The following is an 18,491-nucleotide window of genomic DNA, read 5'->3' on the forward strand; positions in this document are numbered from 1 at the left end:
TAGCAGGGCCAGGTATTGGCTATTCTAACGTGAATCCCTTCCAGATAGCATTTCACTTTCTTTGAGAAGCCCTTTTCTAAACATGAGCTTGTCTCCTCCTCTGGAGGAGCCTCCGTTATTATTACTAGGGCTCTATTTTATGGGTGGGGACATGGTGGCCCAGAGAGGTAAGATGTGCCCAGGCGCACACAGCAAAGAGGCAGAGTGAGGGCCTAATCCTACCTTTCCTCCCAGAGGAATTCAAATGCTGAAACAGTGGGGCAAATTCCAGGGCCTGCCTTCAGCAGCAGAGCTCTCTGGTGGCATTGGGGGATGCCAGGCCCTCCATTCCTCGTGTGAGGCCAGGCGCCCACAGCAGCCCCCTTTAAGGAGTGCTGGGTCTAGCAGCAGAGCTCCGGTCTTAATTTTAGCTTGGAGACCTGCCACGGAGGCTTTAGTGAGAGGCAGGCTGAAGTTATGTGGGACAGCTGTCAGCTGGCATGCTGGGTGGGGCCTATTTAGCAGGCAGGGGCACAAGTCTGGGGACACTGAACTGGTGTCCCTGCCCCAAGTCTTCCCAGCCGGGGCCAGCCACGCGGCTCACAACCTTCCCCCAGGTCCTCCCAGCTCCACAATGATGTCTGAAGAGCACACAGACCTGGAGGCCCAGATCGTCAAGGACATTCACTGCAAGGAGATCGACCTGGTGAACCGAGACCCCAAGAACATTAACGAGGACATAGTGAAGGTAGGCTCTGCGGCGGCCTGTCCCGGCGCCACCCACTGGGAGGGTGTCGGCTTTGCAGAGTGTTGGGTGCTAGACTGGGGAGGCTCTGTTCCACACACAATTAGCTTCCCTAAAAAGAGACTTGTTCCTCTGTCTTCTCCAATTCCTTCCTCAAAAGCCAGCTTGAGCAACCCACCACCCACCCACCCACCCAAAGATCCTTTACATAAACAAGAGCAGAGTTAGCTGCACATGCATGACCCAGGAATTGACTGGGTTGGGAGAGGCAAGTCACAAAATCCTTACTACTCTGAAGTTCTTCCCATTAGCTTCTGGCCCTCATCCCAGAATGAAGTCGAGGTAGCCAACTCGGGCTCTTTTCCATGCCAGGGGGCATTTCTGCGGTCCCCACAGTGGGCACAGTGTTAATCCCCAGAGGGTGGCTTTCAGCAGGGCTGGTGGATCTCAAAATGGCACTCACTCTCCTGGAACACTGCCAATGTCCATCCCCCAGGTATGAAAGCCATGCCCAGCACTCACACCAGCTCCCCACCTGACCCCTGGTTCAGTAGCCGTGCCAGGGCCGAGGCCTCTTGCAAGATGCCTGGGCCCCTGAAAGTGAATGCTCAGATGAGGGGCGGGCAGCCTTCAGGGAGTCTCCCACACAGTCATTGCCGGAGTCAGGCCTCTTTCTTCACCTAACTGCCTCCAGGCCCACACCATCACTCCAAGCTCCACTGGGTACCCACAAGGATCTTCCTACAGCAGAACTGCTGAAAGCAGTGTACCCAGCCACCAGCATCAAAGTCACTGGAAGGGCTTTTATAAGCGCAAGTACCAGGGGATGCATCAGAACTTCAGACAAGCACTGTCCAATAGAAATATAATGCAACCCATTATACAATCATCCTATGTAATTGTACATTTTTCTAGCAGCCATGATTTTTAAAAGGGAAAAGCAAATATGTAAAATTAATTTTCATATTTTTTTATTTAACTCAATGTATCCAAAGTATCATTGCAACAAGTAATCAACATAAAATAATTATCAATGAACTATTGTCCTCAGAAGTAGGAAAAACTCAGCCCACCTTCATCTTCAAAATCCAGCGTGTATCTTAGACTTAGGGTGCATCTCAATTCAGACTCCAAATTATTATCAGAAATCCTCGCTCTGTATTTAGATTTCGTAAAATGTACAGTTGAAATGCCTAAATCTATTCACATGCCCAAATTGTTCTAAATAGTCTCAAAAGTTTCCCAGTCATAGAATCAAGTATCAGTTTTTACATTTTAATTAAAATTAAACAAAATTTAGAATTCTTCTATGGCACTGGCCACAGGCCAAGTGCTCAAAGCTCATGGCCACTGGTGTGACTAAAGACTGGTTCTAAAACCCCACCTGCACTGTCACCCTTCAATGGGACACCCCTTATGCTAGGGAAAGTTTAACTTCTCCCCATGGCCTTCACACCCCAGCACAATCTTGGCCTCAACCTTCTTCTTCCACCCCCACCCTGGGAACCAGAACACACTCCTGTGTTTACGCCAGCGGCGCCCACCACCTCTCCTCCTCATGGTAAATACCCTGCTTAGCCTTTAAGACCCGGCTCAGCCATTACCTCCTCCAGGAAGCCTTTCCCAGCTCCTCTAGGCAGTGGGTAGCTCCCTCCTCTGTGCCCCACACCACTTCACTCAGGGGATTCCTCCAGAATAGCTCATATTATGCTATTATTGCATTTATATATATGTCATTATTTGTGGAGATAGGGTAATTGCAGCACAGTGTGAAAAGTATTACAAAGGGGGAAAATTAGAGAGCAAATTTTGCAAGCTAAAAACCACTATATAAACATAAAATAGTATTCATCATAGTTCGCACAGTGTGGTCTAGAGAGAATAGTCCCAGACTTGCTACGAATAGATCTGGTTTCAAACCCAGGCTCTTCTCCCTAAAAATGATGACATTGGACAAGTTGCCTAGGTTTTCTGAGCCTAAGTTTCATCCTGTAAAATGAGAGTAATATCATTTACCTCCACTGGGTCAATGAATCTCAGAGCAGTTCTGTGCAATAGAAATATAATGTGAGAATTAAATAAAATAAGGGGTTTGAAAGTGCCCCCTAACACAGTCCCTGGCACACAGCAAGGATGCGATAAATGTCAGCTGAGTGGGAGCCTTGAGGAGCTTGCAGGACAAGAGGGCTAAGCCAGTGCCAGCTTTCACGCCCAGGCTTACCCCTGGTGGTCTCTAGCCTGCTGCTGGGCATGGAGAAGAGGACTCCAAGGGAGAATGTGGTTTCCGAAGAAGACCCACAATAGGTGACAAGTGAAGAGAGGCTCTCAGGTCCTACTGAGCCAGGAGTGAGCTGGCCCCGGGCTTCAGGCCCAAATGATAACCTGAGTGAGGGATGGGAGCCCCACAGATGCAGCTGCTCATGCAGGTCCCCTGGGCCCGAGCCCCAGAAAAACCTCATGGGTGAAGCAAGAGGCCTTGCAAATGATCTTGAGGAGAAGAGATTATTAGTATTATATTTATTGGACAGTCCCTGATTGGGAGAGTTATTTGACTTTTTCTTTCTTTTCTTTTTAATGAGAAATAAAATAATTTTGAAATTTAGAAATCCTAAAACAGAGTCAGACAAATACCATAGACAGGTTTAATCAGAGAATAGAGTAGTATAGTGGTCTGTGAGAGAATCCAGAAAGGAAGGAAGGAGAGAGGAGAGTGCGGATCACCCAGGTGTCTTTCATCAGCTGGGGAAAAGACGAGATGGAGGGAGGAAGAAGGAGAAGGGAGTGAGGGGGTGAGGAGGTGAGGGGGTGCGGGAGACAGAGGCTGAGATGAAGGTTCAGCAGGCAGCTGTCGGGGGTGGTATCACAAGTGTTAACAGGCTCTACGTGGACAGCTGACACCTTTTCTAGTAAGAAAAGGACTAGGCTACAGAAACTCATGTTCTGGTCCCAGCCTTGACACTAACTTACTGTGTGACTCTGGGCAAATTCCTTTTCCTCTCTGGGCCTGAGTCCCTAGTGCAGATAGAGCCTGGGTGGAGAGGGTGGGTGAAGAAAAGAGAGACCCTTCTCTGCCACCAGCTGCTGAGGTTTCACACAGGAAAGCCAAGGATGAAGAGTAGGAGACAAATCCATTTATCGTGTCCATAGATTTGACCCCCAGCAGAGGAGAGACACTCCCTGTTGACTTTCCAGAGTCAAAACTTCCCCAAGCAAGTCCTGGTACTGCCCTTGAATCCAGGTTGGAAAATGAGTGCCAAAGACAGCCCAACAGACTTGAACTGTGGTCTCCAAGGTTCCGGGCTGAGGCTACAGCAGAGGGGAGGCTCATGGGGGATTAGAGCTACGGAGCTGGTAGAGCACACTTCATTCCCTTCACCCCACCCCATCACCACCATTTATGGAGCAATGATTCCATGGATCATTACTGAGTGCCTGCTGTGCTGCAGACACTGTGCTGTCTCAGAGAGATATGGTGATGAGCGGGACAGAGTCTCATGCCAGGCTCTGGATGGGGGTGGTGGTGCGAATGTGTGCCAGCAGCCCCGGGAGCTCGACAGCTTGCCAGTGAGGGCACTTTTCCCTTCAGATCCGCATTGTGAAACCTCCAGCTTTCTTCTCCATGCATGCCCGCAGGACCCCACCCCCACCCCAAAGTCCTCCTGAGTTATTTCTGAAGGGCTCAGGACCATCTCATCAACACCCCACTCTCTCCATACCTCACACTTAGGCACCCAGGCCCTAATGCAGTGACACTTGAGCCCAAAGACCCTTCAGCTTCTGTCTCCAACCCCTCTCTCCTCAGAGTTGGCCCTTCAAACAGGGCAATAGACAGACCTAATCTCAGCCCAGCATTCTAGATCTCATACCACCTCCAACCCACACCTGCCACCAAACGCCTTCCTCCTGCAGAAAGACACGCAAACAACATCCTTTGCCTACTAGCTCAGGCTGCAAACACCCAGCAGTTCTACAAGCCCTGCTCCCAGTTTGAGTCTATCAAGACACCTTTTTGCAGAAAGATGAAACTGACCTGGTAGTTCCTTCTTCTTGAGAAGACTCCAGCCCAAAAGAGATGAGACTAAACTAATGAGAATATACTGGAGGTGCTAAGTGCCATAAACTGATCCAGCTGAGGTGTCAATGGGAGGTTAAGGGAGGAATACATTACTTTCATCTGGGAAAATCAGGAGCCAGCTTTATGGGGAGGCGGTATCCAAGGAAGATTTAAAAATGGGGAAATTTTTTAATGTGAAAAACAGGAATAAGGCTTTATAAGGAGAGGAAAACTAAGTAAATAAAATAAAAAATAAATAAAGTCCACAACATCGAGAAGAATGTTGGGCAGAGTTGGAAAATGTGAGGGACAGGTACTTCCACACCCCGCCCCCCCACCAGGTTCACTGCAGACATTACTTAGCAATCACAGTATTTTTCCAGGAATCCATGAACCTTGAGCTAGGTGGAGGTCTGGAGGTCAGTACACAGATGAAATCTCTTTGCTCCTCTGTCTAAGACAAAGTTGCAATGGGATTAAGACAATGGAACTAAGGCAAAATATCCGAAAGGGAATTTTGGGAGAGAATGCAGAGGGGCAGGTTGAAGTTAGATTATGGAAAGTCATCCAAATTCCCAGTCATTCCACACTGCCAATTCCTTCCTTTTGGAAATGTATTGCCTTCTGTCAAGTATCTCTACGAAGGGCAACATTGGACTAACAAACACTAAGGTATTTATAACTTAGTGTTATGGGGACTTCTTGGGATCAACTAGTCTAGAGTTCTTCAAAATGTGACTCACTTTTGGGGTGAGCTTGTTAAAATGCATATATGTGGGACTTGCCAGTAGAAATTCTCATTCAGCAGGACTGGTGAATGTTTTATACTTTCAAATGCAAACAAGTGCCCCTTATCTTGTAGAAGATAAACCTAAAGTCCAAAGTTATCACCAGTTTTTCCTGTGAACACACTGTATCAGTTTCGTTTTTCTATTGCAGAAATTATTTCTATTTAGTTTTTCTATTAGTTTTTTTATCATCCCAAAATCGATGGCTTAAAGCAACCACCATCTTACGACCTCTCACAATTCTGTGGGTTGACTTGACTCAGCCTGTCGGTCTCGCTGGCAGCCTCTCATGCAGATGCAGTCAGATCGCAGCTGGAACTGCAATCATCTGGGGCCTCTACTGAGCTGGAACATCCAAGACGGCTCACTCAATATGCCTGGTACCTTGGCAAGGATGGCCGGAAGGCGGGGCTCAGCTAGGATACTGGGATGGCTGGGCCTCTATCTCCATGTAGGTTTTGGCCTCTCCTTTCACATGGCCTCTCCACCAGTCTTTACATAAGGGTGCAAAAATGGACTTCTAACCCCACTGCCCCACCGGTCTCTAAATCAGGGTATAAAAGTAGACTTCTAATATGGTGGCTCAGGGAGCCCAAAAGCGGAAGCTGCCATATTTTTTAAGGCTTAGTTCTAGAATGGCACAGCATCCTTTCTACCTCATTCTGGTGGTTAAAGCAAGTAACAGGGCAAGCCCAGACTTGATATCAATGAGACTATGCAAGAACATAAATGCTGAGAGGCATGACTAGTTGTGAGTCATCTTTGGAGACTAGCTAACTACCTACCAAAAGCTGATGCACAGTGATGCCTAGGTCTCAACCCAGGGCTATTTCTACTGCTCTTCATTTCATCTGTACCAACTTTCCTGAAGGCAGAGACAGATAGGGGCGGAGAGACAATGAGAAGAAATGGGCAAGAGGGCAGGGTCAGGGTTCATGAGATCTGATGGGGGTTCTTCTGACGAGGTCCTTTCTCTCACCCTGAAGCCCTCTGTTATCTCAGTCTCTCTGTAGCTCTTTTATATGAACCCAAGTCCCTTTAGGCCCCAGCCCAGGTACCCGAGGTCCTCTGCATAGCATGCTTTGGTCCCCAAGCTCCAGAAAATCCTGAACTCCCCCAACTATCCTCAGGACCAACTTATGCTCGTGCTGGGGTAGCTGGTCCTACAACCCTGGTCAGGGAAATGGCAGAGGAAATTCAGATACAGGATTCGATGCCAGACCAACTTGGGCTTCACCCTGCTTGTCCCTTACATGCTGAGTTAAATACTAGATATGCGATACATGGCCAGAAACTGACATTACCGGGGTCGAATTGTGAACATTACTATTGTCATTCAGAATTCTATTATTGTTACGACCAATTACAACACAGGAAGGAAAGCTTTGCCACCTTTTCAGCTGTTTTTCTGCCATCACCTCATTTTAGCTTCCTACTTTATAGGCCAGTGTTTCTCAAACTACCTGGGTGAAGGCCAGTTTTATTATTATTATTATTATTAAAAGTATCTGTGTAGCAATACTTTTCTAAATTCAATAAAAATCAATTACTAAAGAAATCAAATGAAAAACAGGCATCTACAGAGTAAGCTCCAATTTTCATTATCATTAAAGTCAATAGACATAAAATTACTGGGTCAAATTGCTGTGACTATTTTTAAATGCTTACTCTCAACTTCTGCAACTGCCTTGTGGAAGGTGCACTGACCATGAGCAACCCTTTAAGTTGCAAGGTAATGAACAGGAAAACTAAGACCCAGCAAAACTAAGCCATCCCCTTAGGTCTTCTGGATTTAAAACTATGTGTCGCTAGGGATCTTGGCCCGGTCCTTCTAGGTATAGAGTTAAAACCAAAAACAAAAATGAAAAAGATCCCAGAGGCCCAGGGAGGGGAACCGTGTCCAAAATCACACAGTTGTAACTCAGTGGCCTAGTGGAAACCGGAACCAGATGTCTGTCCTCCTGACCAGAGCTGTTTGCCCACCACAGATACCCTATCTGAATAGTCCAGGGCCCTGGATGCTCAAGGACTGAGTCATGCAGGAATCTGAGGGAGGTATTTTTGACAGGGGGTGGCTGCTGGCCTCCCCCGCATCTTGCAGGCCCTGCCACCCTGCACAGTTCCTGCCCTGCTGGAGACTGCAGGGGCTGCGCTGGCTGGTTCTGATTAATCAACTGGCTCTCTCGCTGTTCCAAAAATAAGTATGCCAGAGAAGGGACACCAACTGAATGAGCAGCCACTCTCCTGCTCCCAAACCCAGCCCCTCCCTCTAGCTGTACACCAAGCCCTGAGGCTCTGCCAAGGGATCCAACCCCGACCCCACCACTCTCCCTGAAAAAGCTATTTCCTCTCCCACTTCTGGAAACGAATTAAGAAATGAAGTCACTGTGTGCTTCTGATACACTGGCACGATTGCCTAGAGCTGTCTAAGCTGGGTCTTATAAATACCTCCCCAAACTAGTATGCTATGACCAAAGCTGTCTCCATTCTTAATCCAAGTTAGGGGAACAGCTGCCTCCTCCCAGCACAGCCCATCCCTCCGAGGGCTCATTTTCTGATTCAGAAAACAGAGCAGTTGCTCCATGCATAGTGCCTAAAGGCAATTATTGGAAATAATTCAAATGTCAGCGTCAATGGCTTCTGCAATAAATGATAATTAAAAGACAGAACAGAGAGATCCTTGGGGGTAGGATTATTTCTGTGAACAGAAAATAAGGGAAAAGAGGACTCTATCCATCTTTCCAGCTCAGGCTGTGGGTGGGATGTGTACACACACACACATCTATGGTTAGGTAGGCTGGAGAATTATATTACTTATGGTCTGAGGTGTCAGATAATCTGAGATATATTTTCATAAGAACTTCAGAGCAATTTAACAAATAATTATCATCACTGAGCACCTACCACCTGCCAGGTATTAAGCATTGCCCAAAAGGTAGTATGCCTAGAGCAAAGTGGGTGCTGAATAAATACTTGTTTGGATGGATTGATGGATGATTGGATGGATGGATGAGTGGATGTGAATAGATGGGTGAATCCAGGGATGTATGGATGATGGATGGATACAAAATTATTTCTATTCCTCATAACAAGGTTGTGAGGTTTTACAGATGAGAAAAATGACACTCAAAGAGGTTATCTGCCAAAGTCACTCATGATCAGCAACAGCATGGTGTGCAAACCTCCCTTTGGGACTCCAGCTTCCTGTTGAAGAAAGCACTCTATAACAAGTACTATCACCAACAGCTAACAGTTCTTAGTCAGGTGTTCTGTGCTTAGCAACAACCTGAGTACTTACATATCTTATTTAATCTTCTGAAAAATGTTATGAGAAAAGTCTAGGAAAATGAGACTGAGAAAAGCTAAGTCACTTGCTGAAAGTCACAGAGCCAAAAAGCAGCAGAGCTGGACTCAAACCATAGCAGTGTGACCTGCATCAGGGCTCTTTTCCATTCTGTTGCTTCTTAGGGGCCAGACAGAAGTAATCAAATGTGTTGAATGAAGGAATATGCTGGGATAGATGAACAAAGCAGGCTGGGCTGCAGAGGAGTTAGGGAGATTGCTGACTGCTGACTGCAGGGTAGGTGGCTGGAAAGAAGGGGCTAAGGGCCCTGCTTTAGGGCAGGTCTCTGGCTGACAAGGACCAGACCTCAGAGCAGGCAGTCACTCTCTGACAGCCAGCACCTAGCTCTGGGTCCCTGACCGAGGAAGTGTGAAGAGCTTAGATTAGAATCAGGATGCCTAGATTCAGTCTTGGCCCTGCCTCACTGCTCTGGGCCTGTCTGCCACCTGGAAAGGTGAGCAGGCAGGGCTAGGTAATCTGTGAGTGTGGAGGCATTCTCCTAAGGAGCAGCCACAGAAAGGTGGGAGAGGCCACAGGTGCTCCATGGGAAAGGGAAGGAAGGAGGGAGTGCCTGCTGGGACGGCGGCAAGGAGGCTCATCGCTGCCCAAATGCCTCCTGCTGCTGGCAAAGTCCCTGGGGCTGCAGGATGATCCAGAAACCAGCCTGGGTGCTAAGACACATCAGTCATAGGTGGGGGCATTGGCCACAATGGAAGAGGGGCAGGCTGAAAAGATCAGAACACCCCAAGAGGCCGGTTCAGGGCCCCCAGGAGTTTGACTGAACCTCAGTAATTATGTTGGATAGGTTGAAATGGTCAAGGTTGAAACGATTTCCTGGGCCTATATTTCCCAGATTCTTGGGTTTGAAAGCTCTCCCAAGAAGCAGCAACTCTGAAGTTGTGCCCCATGTAAACCAGAGGTAGAAGATGACAGCCTTTTTTGTCCACTCTTCAAAGCCATTAGACAGTCCCCAACCAACTTGGGCCTTCCTTTTCAAATATCCATCACACCACTTTTCCATCTCTGCCTCCAAACCCCATGGTCTCCCAAATTCCCAGCCAGCCACCACCTCCTGGAGGCCCTTCAGGAAGAAGTACCATCTTTCCAAAGAGATGAGGACCATATTCATCTTCTTCCCCGTCTGGGGGGCCTTACGAGAGTTAAGTGACCACCACTGAACCCCCAGCAGAGAAAGCCAGAGGCTGAGAACTACAGGAGGCTCCTGACAGGCTCTTTGACACCCTGAGTCAGCTTTTCATCATTGCCTGCTAGCTCAGACGGTGAACTTTGCTGCATTAACAAACCACCCTAGGTGGGGCCTCATTTTGAGCCATCCACAGGGGGGTCCAGGGGTTTGAGGCATGGCACAGAAGCTAGTCATGTGAGGAAAACAAGACTCAGCTTTGGATGGACAACATGGTTATGTCTATTACCTCCCCCCAAAAAGTTACATTGGAAAGAAAAGCACAAAAGCAGTATTTTTAGTACTAAAAAAATACAAATTGGAGACGCTTCCATTTTCTTTTTGCTATTCTTTTAATTTTCTGTAATGTGGCTATGTTATTTTAAAATGAAAAGTAATTTTAATAATAACGTTGTATACAGAGGAGAGACTCCCCCCCACACACAACAAAAGTGGGGAAGGGGCCCACCCTGGAAAACTATAAGTTTGAGCTCTAGCCCCACCAGCTCCCATGGGGGTCTGCTTCCCACTCATCTGGTTAGTCTGTGCATTCATTCAACCAACTTTTTAAAAATAGCCCTAGAACACCGAAGATGGTCGCTACCCGCATTTTACAGACAAGACAGCTAAGGCTTGTGATGCTAAATGACATCGCATCTGAGAGAGCAGTTATAACAGTGCTTAATGCACAGCAGGGACTCGGGAAAGGTTAGTTAAGTGACTTGGCTGGGAGTAATCCTTTTTATTTTTTTAAGTCTACTGATTAGTTTCCTACTTCCCACATGGGGCTTCAGTCACCATTTCAGCGGGATGTATGAATCGGATTCTCTGAGCGTCCACATTCTTTCCAGCTGCAAAGGAGGGATGTTTTGGTCAGTGAGGGGAAGAAATCTGAAGTCCCTGTAGGTCTAGGTCAAGGAAAACAATTCCGCCTTCTACAAGGTGCTTCAGGCCAGCTCGGCCACACTCAGACACCAGGCTCCTTTACTAGCCAGGATGGTGTGGCCCTCACTTTGCCACATGTCAGATCTTAAAATAGCTCTCAGACCTATATACCCCTCTCCAGCTCATCGCTGTCACCCCAAACCAGACTGCCATCGGGTCTTGCCTGGATTATTGCAACAGCTCCTAGCTGGTCCCCGCACATATCCTCACTACCACCCCAATCGCAATCACCAGAACAAGCTGCTCCCTGCACAAAAGCCGTCAGAGTTTGCTCACTGCATGGATGCCTGCCCTGCCTGCCTCTCCAGCCTCACTCCAGCCACTAGGCCTGCACTCAGCCTTCTGGAAGCACCTACATCTTCCTGAGAGCGCACACTGTCCCACCAGCCCCTAGCAGTTGCTGCTCCTTCTGCCCCGAACACTCTTTTCTAGCCCACGACCTCTCCCTCCATCTGGCTACCTTCAGGTATCAACCTAGCTAGATGTCTCTTCCTCCAGGAAGCCTTCCTTTCCCCCAAGCTGAGTTTAATATTCCCCTGCAGGAGCACACTGCCCCCATCCTTTCCTTACCAAGCACTTATCATCGTGGTACAATTGCTTGCCATAAGCTTTAAGATGGCAGCAACCTTTGCCTGTAAATCTTTTCGGGGTGACTATGACTGTCAAAATCCCTAGGATCATAAAATAACAGAAGTTGAGAGCGTGGCACTAGGCCTGCCTCTGACTTACCATCGGCTTGAAGCAAATCCCTCAGCTCCTCAGGCCCGCTTACCCACCTGTAAGGTGAAGGGTCAAGCCTCCACCTGGTCCTGCGGAGTCAGGGGTGAGGCCCAGCCATCCGGTTTTGGTGCCCTCCAGGGGGTTCTGAGGCCCACATGAGAAGCAGGTAGAGGCCGTGATTGAGGATCCCTTTCCTGCCCCTGCAGGTGGATTTTGAGGACGTGATTGCGGAGCCCGTGGGCACCTATAGCTTCGACGGCGTGTGGAAGGTGAGCTACACCACCTTCACCGTCTCCAAGTACTGGTGCTACCGCCTGCTGTCCACACTGCTGGGCGTCCCGCTGGCCCTGCTCTGGGGCTTCCTGTTTGCCTGCATCTCTTTCTGTCACATCTGGGCGGTGGTGCCGTGCATTAAGAGCTACCTGATCGAGATCCAGTGCATCAGTCACATCTACTCACTCTGCATCCGCACCTTCTGCAACCCGCTCTTCGCTGCCCTAGGCCAGATGTGCAGTAGCATCAAGGTGATGCTGCGGAAGGAAGTGTAAAGCCGTGTAGGGTCAAGGGGGTAGCCGGGCAGGGGGAGTGGGCCAGGCTTGCCCCATGGTACTGCTCCACGGGGGCTGCTGGTGAGCTCTTTCTCCATAGGGACTGCTATTTCACCCCAAGACAGAAGCACAGAATTTAGGGAGGCCAGAAAGACAGACCCACAACAGAAGCACACTTCCCCTGCCTCAGCATAACGCCTCCAGGACCGTGCACAAGGGAAGAACATTTGCTAGGAGGCAGCTACTGCAAGTCTTTGCATTCACGTGTACTGTAACAGCACAAACCAGGACTCGGTTCCTATCCAGGATTGACTTGTCTACATGCGCCACCCAGGAAAGCCACTAGTGACTGTCGGCATTGGGAGAGTGGCTCTAATAAAGGGTTTTGGCTGCATTCAGAGAATGCCGTGCTTTGTGTGTCCATTGGTATGTGTGTGTCCTGATCAGCTCCAAAAATACATTTTGCTACCCTGAGAAACAGAAGTAGAGCAAGTTGGTTGGCTCTCCTCTTGGCCAAATCCAAGACCTGGAACAGAATTTGGTTTCTCTTGGGATTCTTGTTGTTAACTGGGTCCTTGCTACCTTGTGTGCCTTAGGACATCATTTCCCACTGACTTCTGCTGCCCCAGGGCCAGCTAATGATCACCAACAAAAGAAAATGGCCCTTGGGCTGGAAGGGACAGGGGACTCTCTCTGACACCCCTGAGGGTAGGGCCTGGGTTCAAATCTCTCAGAACCTCTTATGGAATTCCCCAAACATCGAGCCCCCTGCATTGCCACTTGACATAGTGTCACCTTCAGCCCCAAGAGATGTGATGAGAGCTAAGGTCCAATGTGCGCATGTGTGGACTCACAATGTAAGTAAGAAACTATAGGAAGGGCCTGTCTCACCCCTCCCCACCCCTAAAAAAAAAACCCCAGCATTCTTATGTTCTTTAGGAATAACCGTGTTATCCAGAATTTAGTCCTTAGAAAAAAGAAAAGATGGCTCTTGTGGTTAAATTTGTTTGGAAAATGCTATATTCTCTTAAAGATTTTCAATAGACGTTCACATTAAAGACTCTGAGAAGTCTTACAGTAAAGAAACCTGTTTAGGCCAGTATTCCAGGATCGCCCAATCCTATTCTACTTTTCTTTTGTTGTGCAACCCCTCTTTATATCTCAGAAAGCTAAGGTTCCACAACACTTCCAGGTTTTCAGAGGCATTACCTCATTGGTGCCCAGCATGAGCCCAGGGGCTCAGGGGGAAGTGCAGTAGGGTGGGCCACATGTGCATCAGGAGACGGAGCGCAGGCAGCCTCGTTCTAATCCTGCTTCTCCTCCTAGCTGCCTTCTCTAGCCTCAGTTTTATCATCCACGAAATAATCTCCAATGTCCATTTCAGCGCTAAAGTTTTACCCATTTTTGTTCTTCCTAGGATCTTACGAAAATTTCAAACACAGGGGACAGTTGAACAGGTTTGGTGTGAACACCTGTGTACCTCCCTATGTAGGCTCCGCAGTGAACGTTTTACTGCTCCAGCTTTGCCACATTTTGATCCATCTACCAATTGCATCTTTAAATAACCTGTAGATATCAGTATACTTGGCACCTACACACTTCATCATTCATCCCGGAGTTTTTTCAAGATGAGAAGGTTATATCTCAGAGAGGTCAGCAGACTTGGCCAAAAGGTGCACAGCTAGCCAGCATCAGCATCATTGCCGTTTGCTCCACCCCAGGGCTCTTCACATTACCGGGTGGACTCGGCATACCCAGGCTCTTCCTGTTGAAAAGGACTAAAGCCAATATTAACCACATCCTCCTCAAAGGGCCTGTCCTTCCAAACACCTCTTGAAAGCATTAGGCCATCAGTGTCAGTCTTGGAACCTTGGGTTGTACAGAGATTTTTCACCATCTTGGCATTTGCTAAAACCTGATTTGACCAGACTCCCAATTTTTCAAGCTCACTCTCTTTCATTGAGGGCAGAGTATGGCAGATGCTTAATTGCCCGTGAAATTCACAGAACTGGAGAAAGAACACACATTTAGATGCATGTATAGCTGAGGAGTTCTGTTCCTTTCAGGAATTCCCTTGAGAAGTCTGACAGAGAACAGCACACTGGAGGCCTGATGCGAATGTGCCAGATGGAGGAGGTGGAGCTCCGCTCCCTCTAGCAGGCTACATCTAGGTCCTCAGGGGCTCTTGCCTAAAATGCAGGTTTGGGGGCCCAGCACCAGAGTATGATTCAGTAGTGGCACCCAGGAATGAACACAAACGCATCTCATTCCACAAGTGGCTTCTATATCCCATTTGAAGAAACAGGTGTTAGGGTCCCTTCAAGGTAACAATCTGGAATTCTATTATCTCCGGAGTTAGACTATGGCACACAGAAGTATGGCCACATCATATAAGAGGTCTGTTCCTGGGACTTAGAGCATCTTTTGACAGAATTCTCACAAACAACAGTATTGTGACAGAGGACAATGAGACCAAGTACCTCCCCCCAGCCCACCCCTTGCCGCAGCCTAGATGCACCTCTGTCATAATCAGGGAGGTAAGTCTGCAGCCCCACAAGGGAATTCAAGTCGGCAAGGGAATTCAAGTCTGCAAAGGAATTCAAGTCTTGGGGAGGAAGTAAGAGGCCAAAGCAATGTATGAAAAAAAATGTTTATTAAGTGTACCTTTTATAAAGCAGCTAATAAAGCAGACATCTCATTATTGACCACACCATTCCCAATTGGCACAGTACATGAGGGTACCACAGAAAGTCACCACAGCAGAACGAAATCAAGGAATTCACATTTTGCATTAAGTAGTCTTTCATTGAAATTAAATACAAAAAGGTTAAGTACTTTGAAACCAGGATCTTCATAAAGGGCAGCCAGCCACCTGCAGTCTAAACCCATAGACCTGTACTAAAATTGTGTGACAGACTTTTTCCCAGGACACAAAGAAATAAGGCTCAGAGTCTTCAAGTGTTCATATTTCACTTTGACCTTCAGAACAATAAAACATTCCAGAATAAAATCTGCATGCTCCAATTTATTGGTACCTCCAGTCACGTGTTAGGTTTGTAAACAGGAAGAAGGAAATGATTGAGCTTGAGGTTGCGTTCTGGACCCCGCACTCATGATTCCAGGCTTCTGTTGGGGAAAGACTAAGAGAGAATGAAAATATTCTCCAGGACAAGCCTTGGAGGAGAAAGATGTAAAGCCAGGGGTGCTGCTGAAATTAGATGTCATCGATTTGCTATAAAACACAGACTCTTGCACCATAGTAAGACCCAAGGGTCCATCCAGAGCTTTCACAGAAAGAGAATGAGAAAAGTCTCCCAGTGAGTTCTGGTACCCAAGAACCTTGCAACTCCAGGGTTCTCAGGAAGGCTGTGTACGTGGTCAGAAAAATCTACCATCAGTCACTGTCTCCTTGATTCCCTGTGGCTTCTGCTGGCTTCTGGGATGGCGACCTCCCTGAAGCAGCAGAGATTGGAGCAGAGAAGCTCAAATGCCAGCAGATCACACCATCACTGTATCTGTACCCAGAGTGCCAGAGTGGTCTGTATGTGGGCACTGAGACCCCAAATCAGCATCCTGCTGGTTTCGCAAAGAGCACAGACTGGCTGGTGTTGAAACTCTAAGTGCATGTCACAGCACCACTGTGCAATGCCTCTGGGTCCAAAGATAATAATGTCTTTAGTCTCCAGTTCGTAAATGCTGAGACTTCGAACACTGGTGTTTGGGCGCATGCCTGTCTTCTCCCTGAACATCTAGACCCTGTTAGCTCATTCTGTGTGCATGCATGTGTGTGCACATGTGTATGTGTTTGTGCACATGTGTGTATACTGCATTGTGGAGGGAGAAGAGGAAAGTGAATCTGGAGAGAGTGGATCTGTGACTTTTGGGAAGTGCTCTTGCTCTGTCATGGAGTTCAAAAATATGTGTGGAAACAAAAAAAATTTTTAAATGTGTCGCAGAGTGCCATTGAACTGGCCATTCTCAGCTGAAAAACCTCTGATCCATAATATTCTATATTTAACAACTTAAAGGTATTTCTTGGATATCTTTCATACCTTCACTGTCATGTCCTACCTCAAGACTGAGAGGACTTCAGAAAACATGTTTATCAGGTAAGTAAAGCCTTTGAGATCCTTGGTGAATTGCCATTCTAAATAAAACACAACATCCACAGCCACAAGGTATCACTTGTACCTCTACTAGAGCGGGGGGGGGGGGGGGCGTATTATCACTGCTGATCCTTTAGCCAAACTGGAAACACCATCTCTCGTAGAGAAACTGAGTAAGAACACCATGGAATTCTACCGAAATGGCGAGTCGCCAGAGCTGAGAGGTAAGAGATTCCAAGGAATTCATCCTTCAAGCTGGCCGCCTCTGAATTCAGCTGGTAAATGCTTTTTGTTTAGTTTTCATTTTTTAAAGTGTTCAATTCACTGGTTTTTAGCATATTCTCAAAATCATGCACCATCATCACTAATTTCAGAAAAATTTGATCACCCCAAAAAGAAACTCCGTATCTATTAGCTGCCACTCCCCATTCACCCCACCCTCCAGCCCCTGGCTGCCACTATTTTATAATGTCTCTATAGATTTGCTTATTCTAGACATTTCATATAAAATGGAATCATATAGTATGTGGCTTTTTGCAGTGGTTTCTTTCATATAGCGTTATGTTCTTAAGGTTCATCCACATTATAGCATGAATTAGTATTTCATTTCTTCTTATACTGAGTAACGTGCCATTGTATAGATATGCTACATTTTATTTATCCATTCATCAGTTGAAAAACATTTGAGTCATTTCCATTTGGGGGCATTATAAATTATGCTGCTATGAACATTATGTACAAGTTGTTGTGTGAGTGTATTCTTTAATTTCTCTTGAGTGAATACCTAGGAGTGGCATTTCAGGTGTTTCAACTTTTTGAGGAACTGACGAACTATTTTCCAAAGTGACTGTACCATCTTACATTCCCGCAAGCAATGTACAAGCATTCCAATTTCTCTACATCTTCACCAACATCTGTTATTGCCCATCTTTTTTATTCTAGCCATCTTAGTGGGTAAGAAGTGGTATTTCACTGTGGTTTCGATTCACATTTCACTAATGAATAATAATATTGAGCATCTTTTCATGTGTTGATTGGCTATCTGTATATTTTCTTTGGAGAAAATATGAAAATATGTCTATTCATCATTTATTCAAATATTTTGCCCATTTAAAAATCAGCTTATCTTTTTATTGTTAAGTTTTAAGAGTTCTTGATATATTCTGGATACAAGTATATGATTTGCAAATATTTTCTCTCATTCCGTGAGTTGTATTTTCACTTTCTTGATAGTGTCCTTTGAAAAACAAAAGTTTTATATCCTATTTTTATGAGGTACAGTTTATCTGTTTTTCTTCTGCTTGTGCTTTTCGGTGTCATATTTGAGAACCTGTTGCCTAATCCAAGGTCACAAAGATTTATGGCTATGTTTTCTTCTAAGAGTTTTATGGTTTTAGCTGTTATATTTAAGTCTTTGATGCACTTTGAGTTAATTTTTATATAGAGTGTGAAATAAGGTCCAACTTCATTTACTCACATGTGGATAGTCAATTATCCCAGCACCATTTGTTGAAAAGACTATCATCCTTATTGAATTCTCTTGTCATACTTGTCAAAATCAATTGGCCATAAATGTTAAAGATTTCTATCTGTACTCTCTATTCTATTCCATTGGCCTATATGTCTATCATTTTGCCAGTATCATACTCTTCTGATTACTACAGCTTTGTAGCAAAATTTTGAAAGCAGGAAGTGCGAGTCCACCAACTGTGTTTTTCTTTTTCAAGGTTTATTTGAGTATTCTGGGTCCCTTGCATTTCCATATGAATTTTAGAATAAGTTTATCAACTTGTGCAAAGAAGTCAGCTAGGATCCTAACAGAGATTGCATTGAATCTGTAGACCCATTTGGAAAGCATTGTGATCTTAATAATATTCATGGATCTCTGACCCATGAACACAGGATGTCTCTCCATTTATTTACATCTTCTTCAGTTTCTTTCAATGATATTTTATAGTTTTAGGGTATAAGTCTTACGCTTCTTTTGTTAAATTTATTCCTAGTTTATTCTTTCCGATACTATTATAAGTAAAATTATTTCTTAATTTAATTTTCATATTGTTCATTGCTAGTATAAAAA

The 18,491-nt window shown here is 46.2% G+C and overlaps 1 protein-coding gene across 1 annotated transcript; it reads left to right on the forward strand.

Moving 5' to 3' along the window:
- The first annotated feature begins 512 nt into the window (after positions 1-512).
- On the forward strand, positions 513-12,701 carry CAV3 (caveolin 3). The gene is made up of 2 exons (XM_016134617.2): positions 513-727; positions 11,964-12,701. The coding sequence occupies exons 1-2, from the start codon at positions 614-616 to the stop codon at positions 12,303-12,305; spliced, it is 456 nt and encodes a 151-aa protein (XP_015990103.1). The 5' UTR covers positions 513-613; the 3' UTR covers positions 12,306-12,701.
- Positions 12,702-18,491: the final 5,790 nt, after the last annotated feature.

The sequence above is a fragment of the Rousettus aegyptiacus genome, unplaced genomic scaffold (assembly GCF_014176215.1).
Source record: "Rousettus aegyptiacus isolate mRouAeg1 unplaced genomic scaffold, mRouAeg1.p scaffold_m13_p_4, whole genome shotgun sequence".
In the NCBI taxonomy this organism is placed as follows: domain Eukaryota; kingdom Metazoa; phylum Chordata; class Mammalia; order Chiroptera; family Pteropodidae; genus Rousettus; species Rousettus aegyptiacus.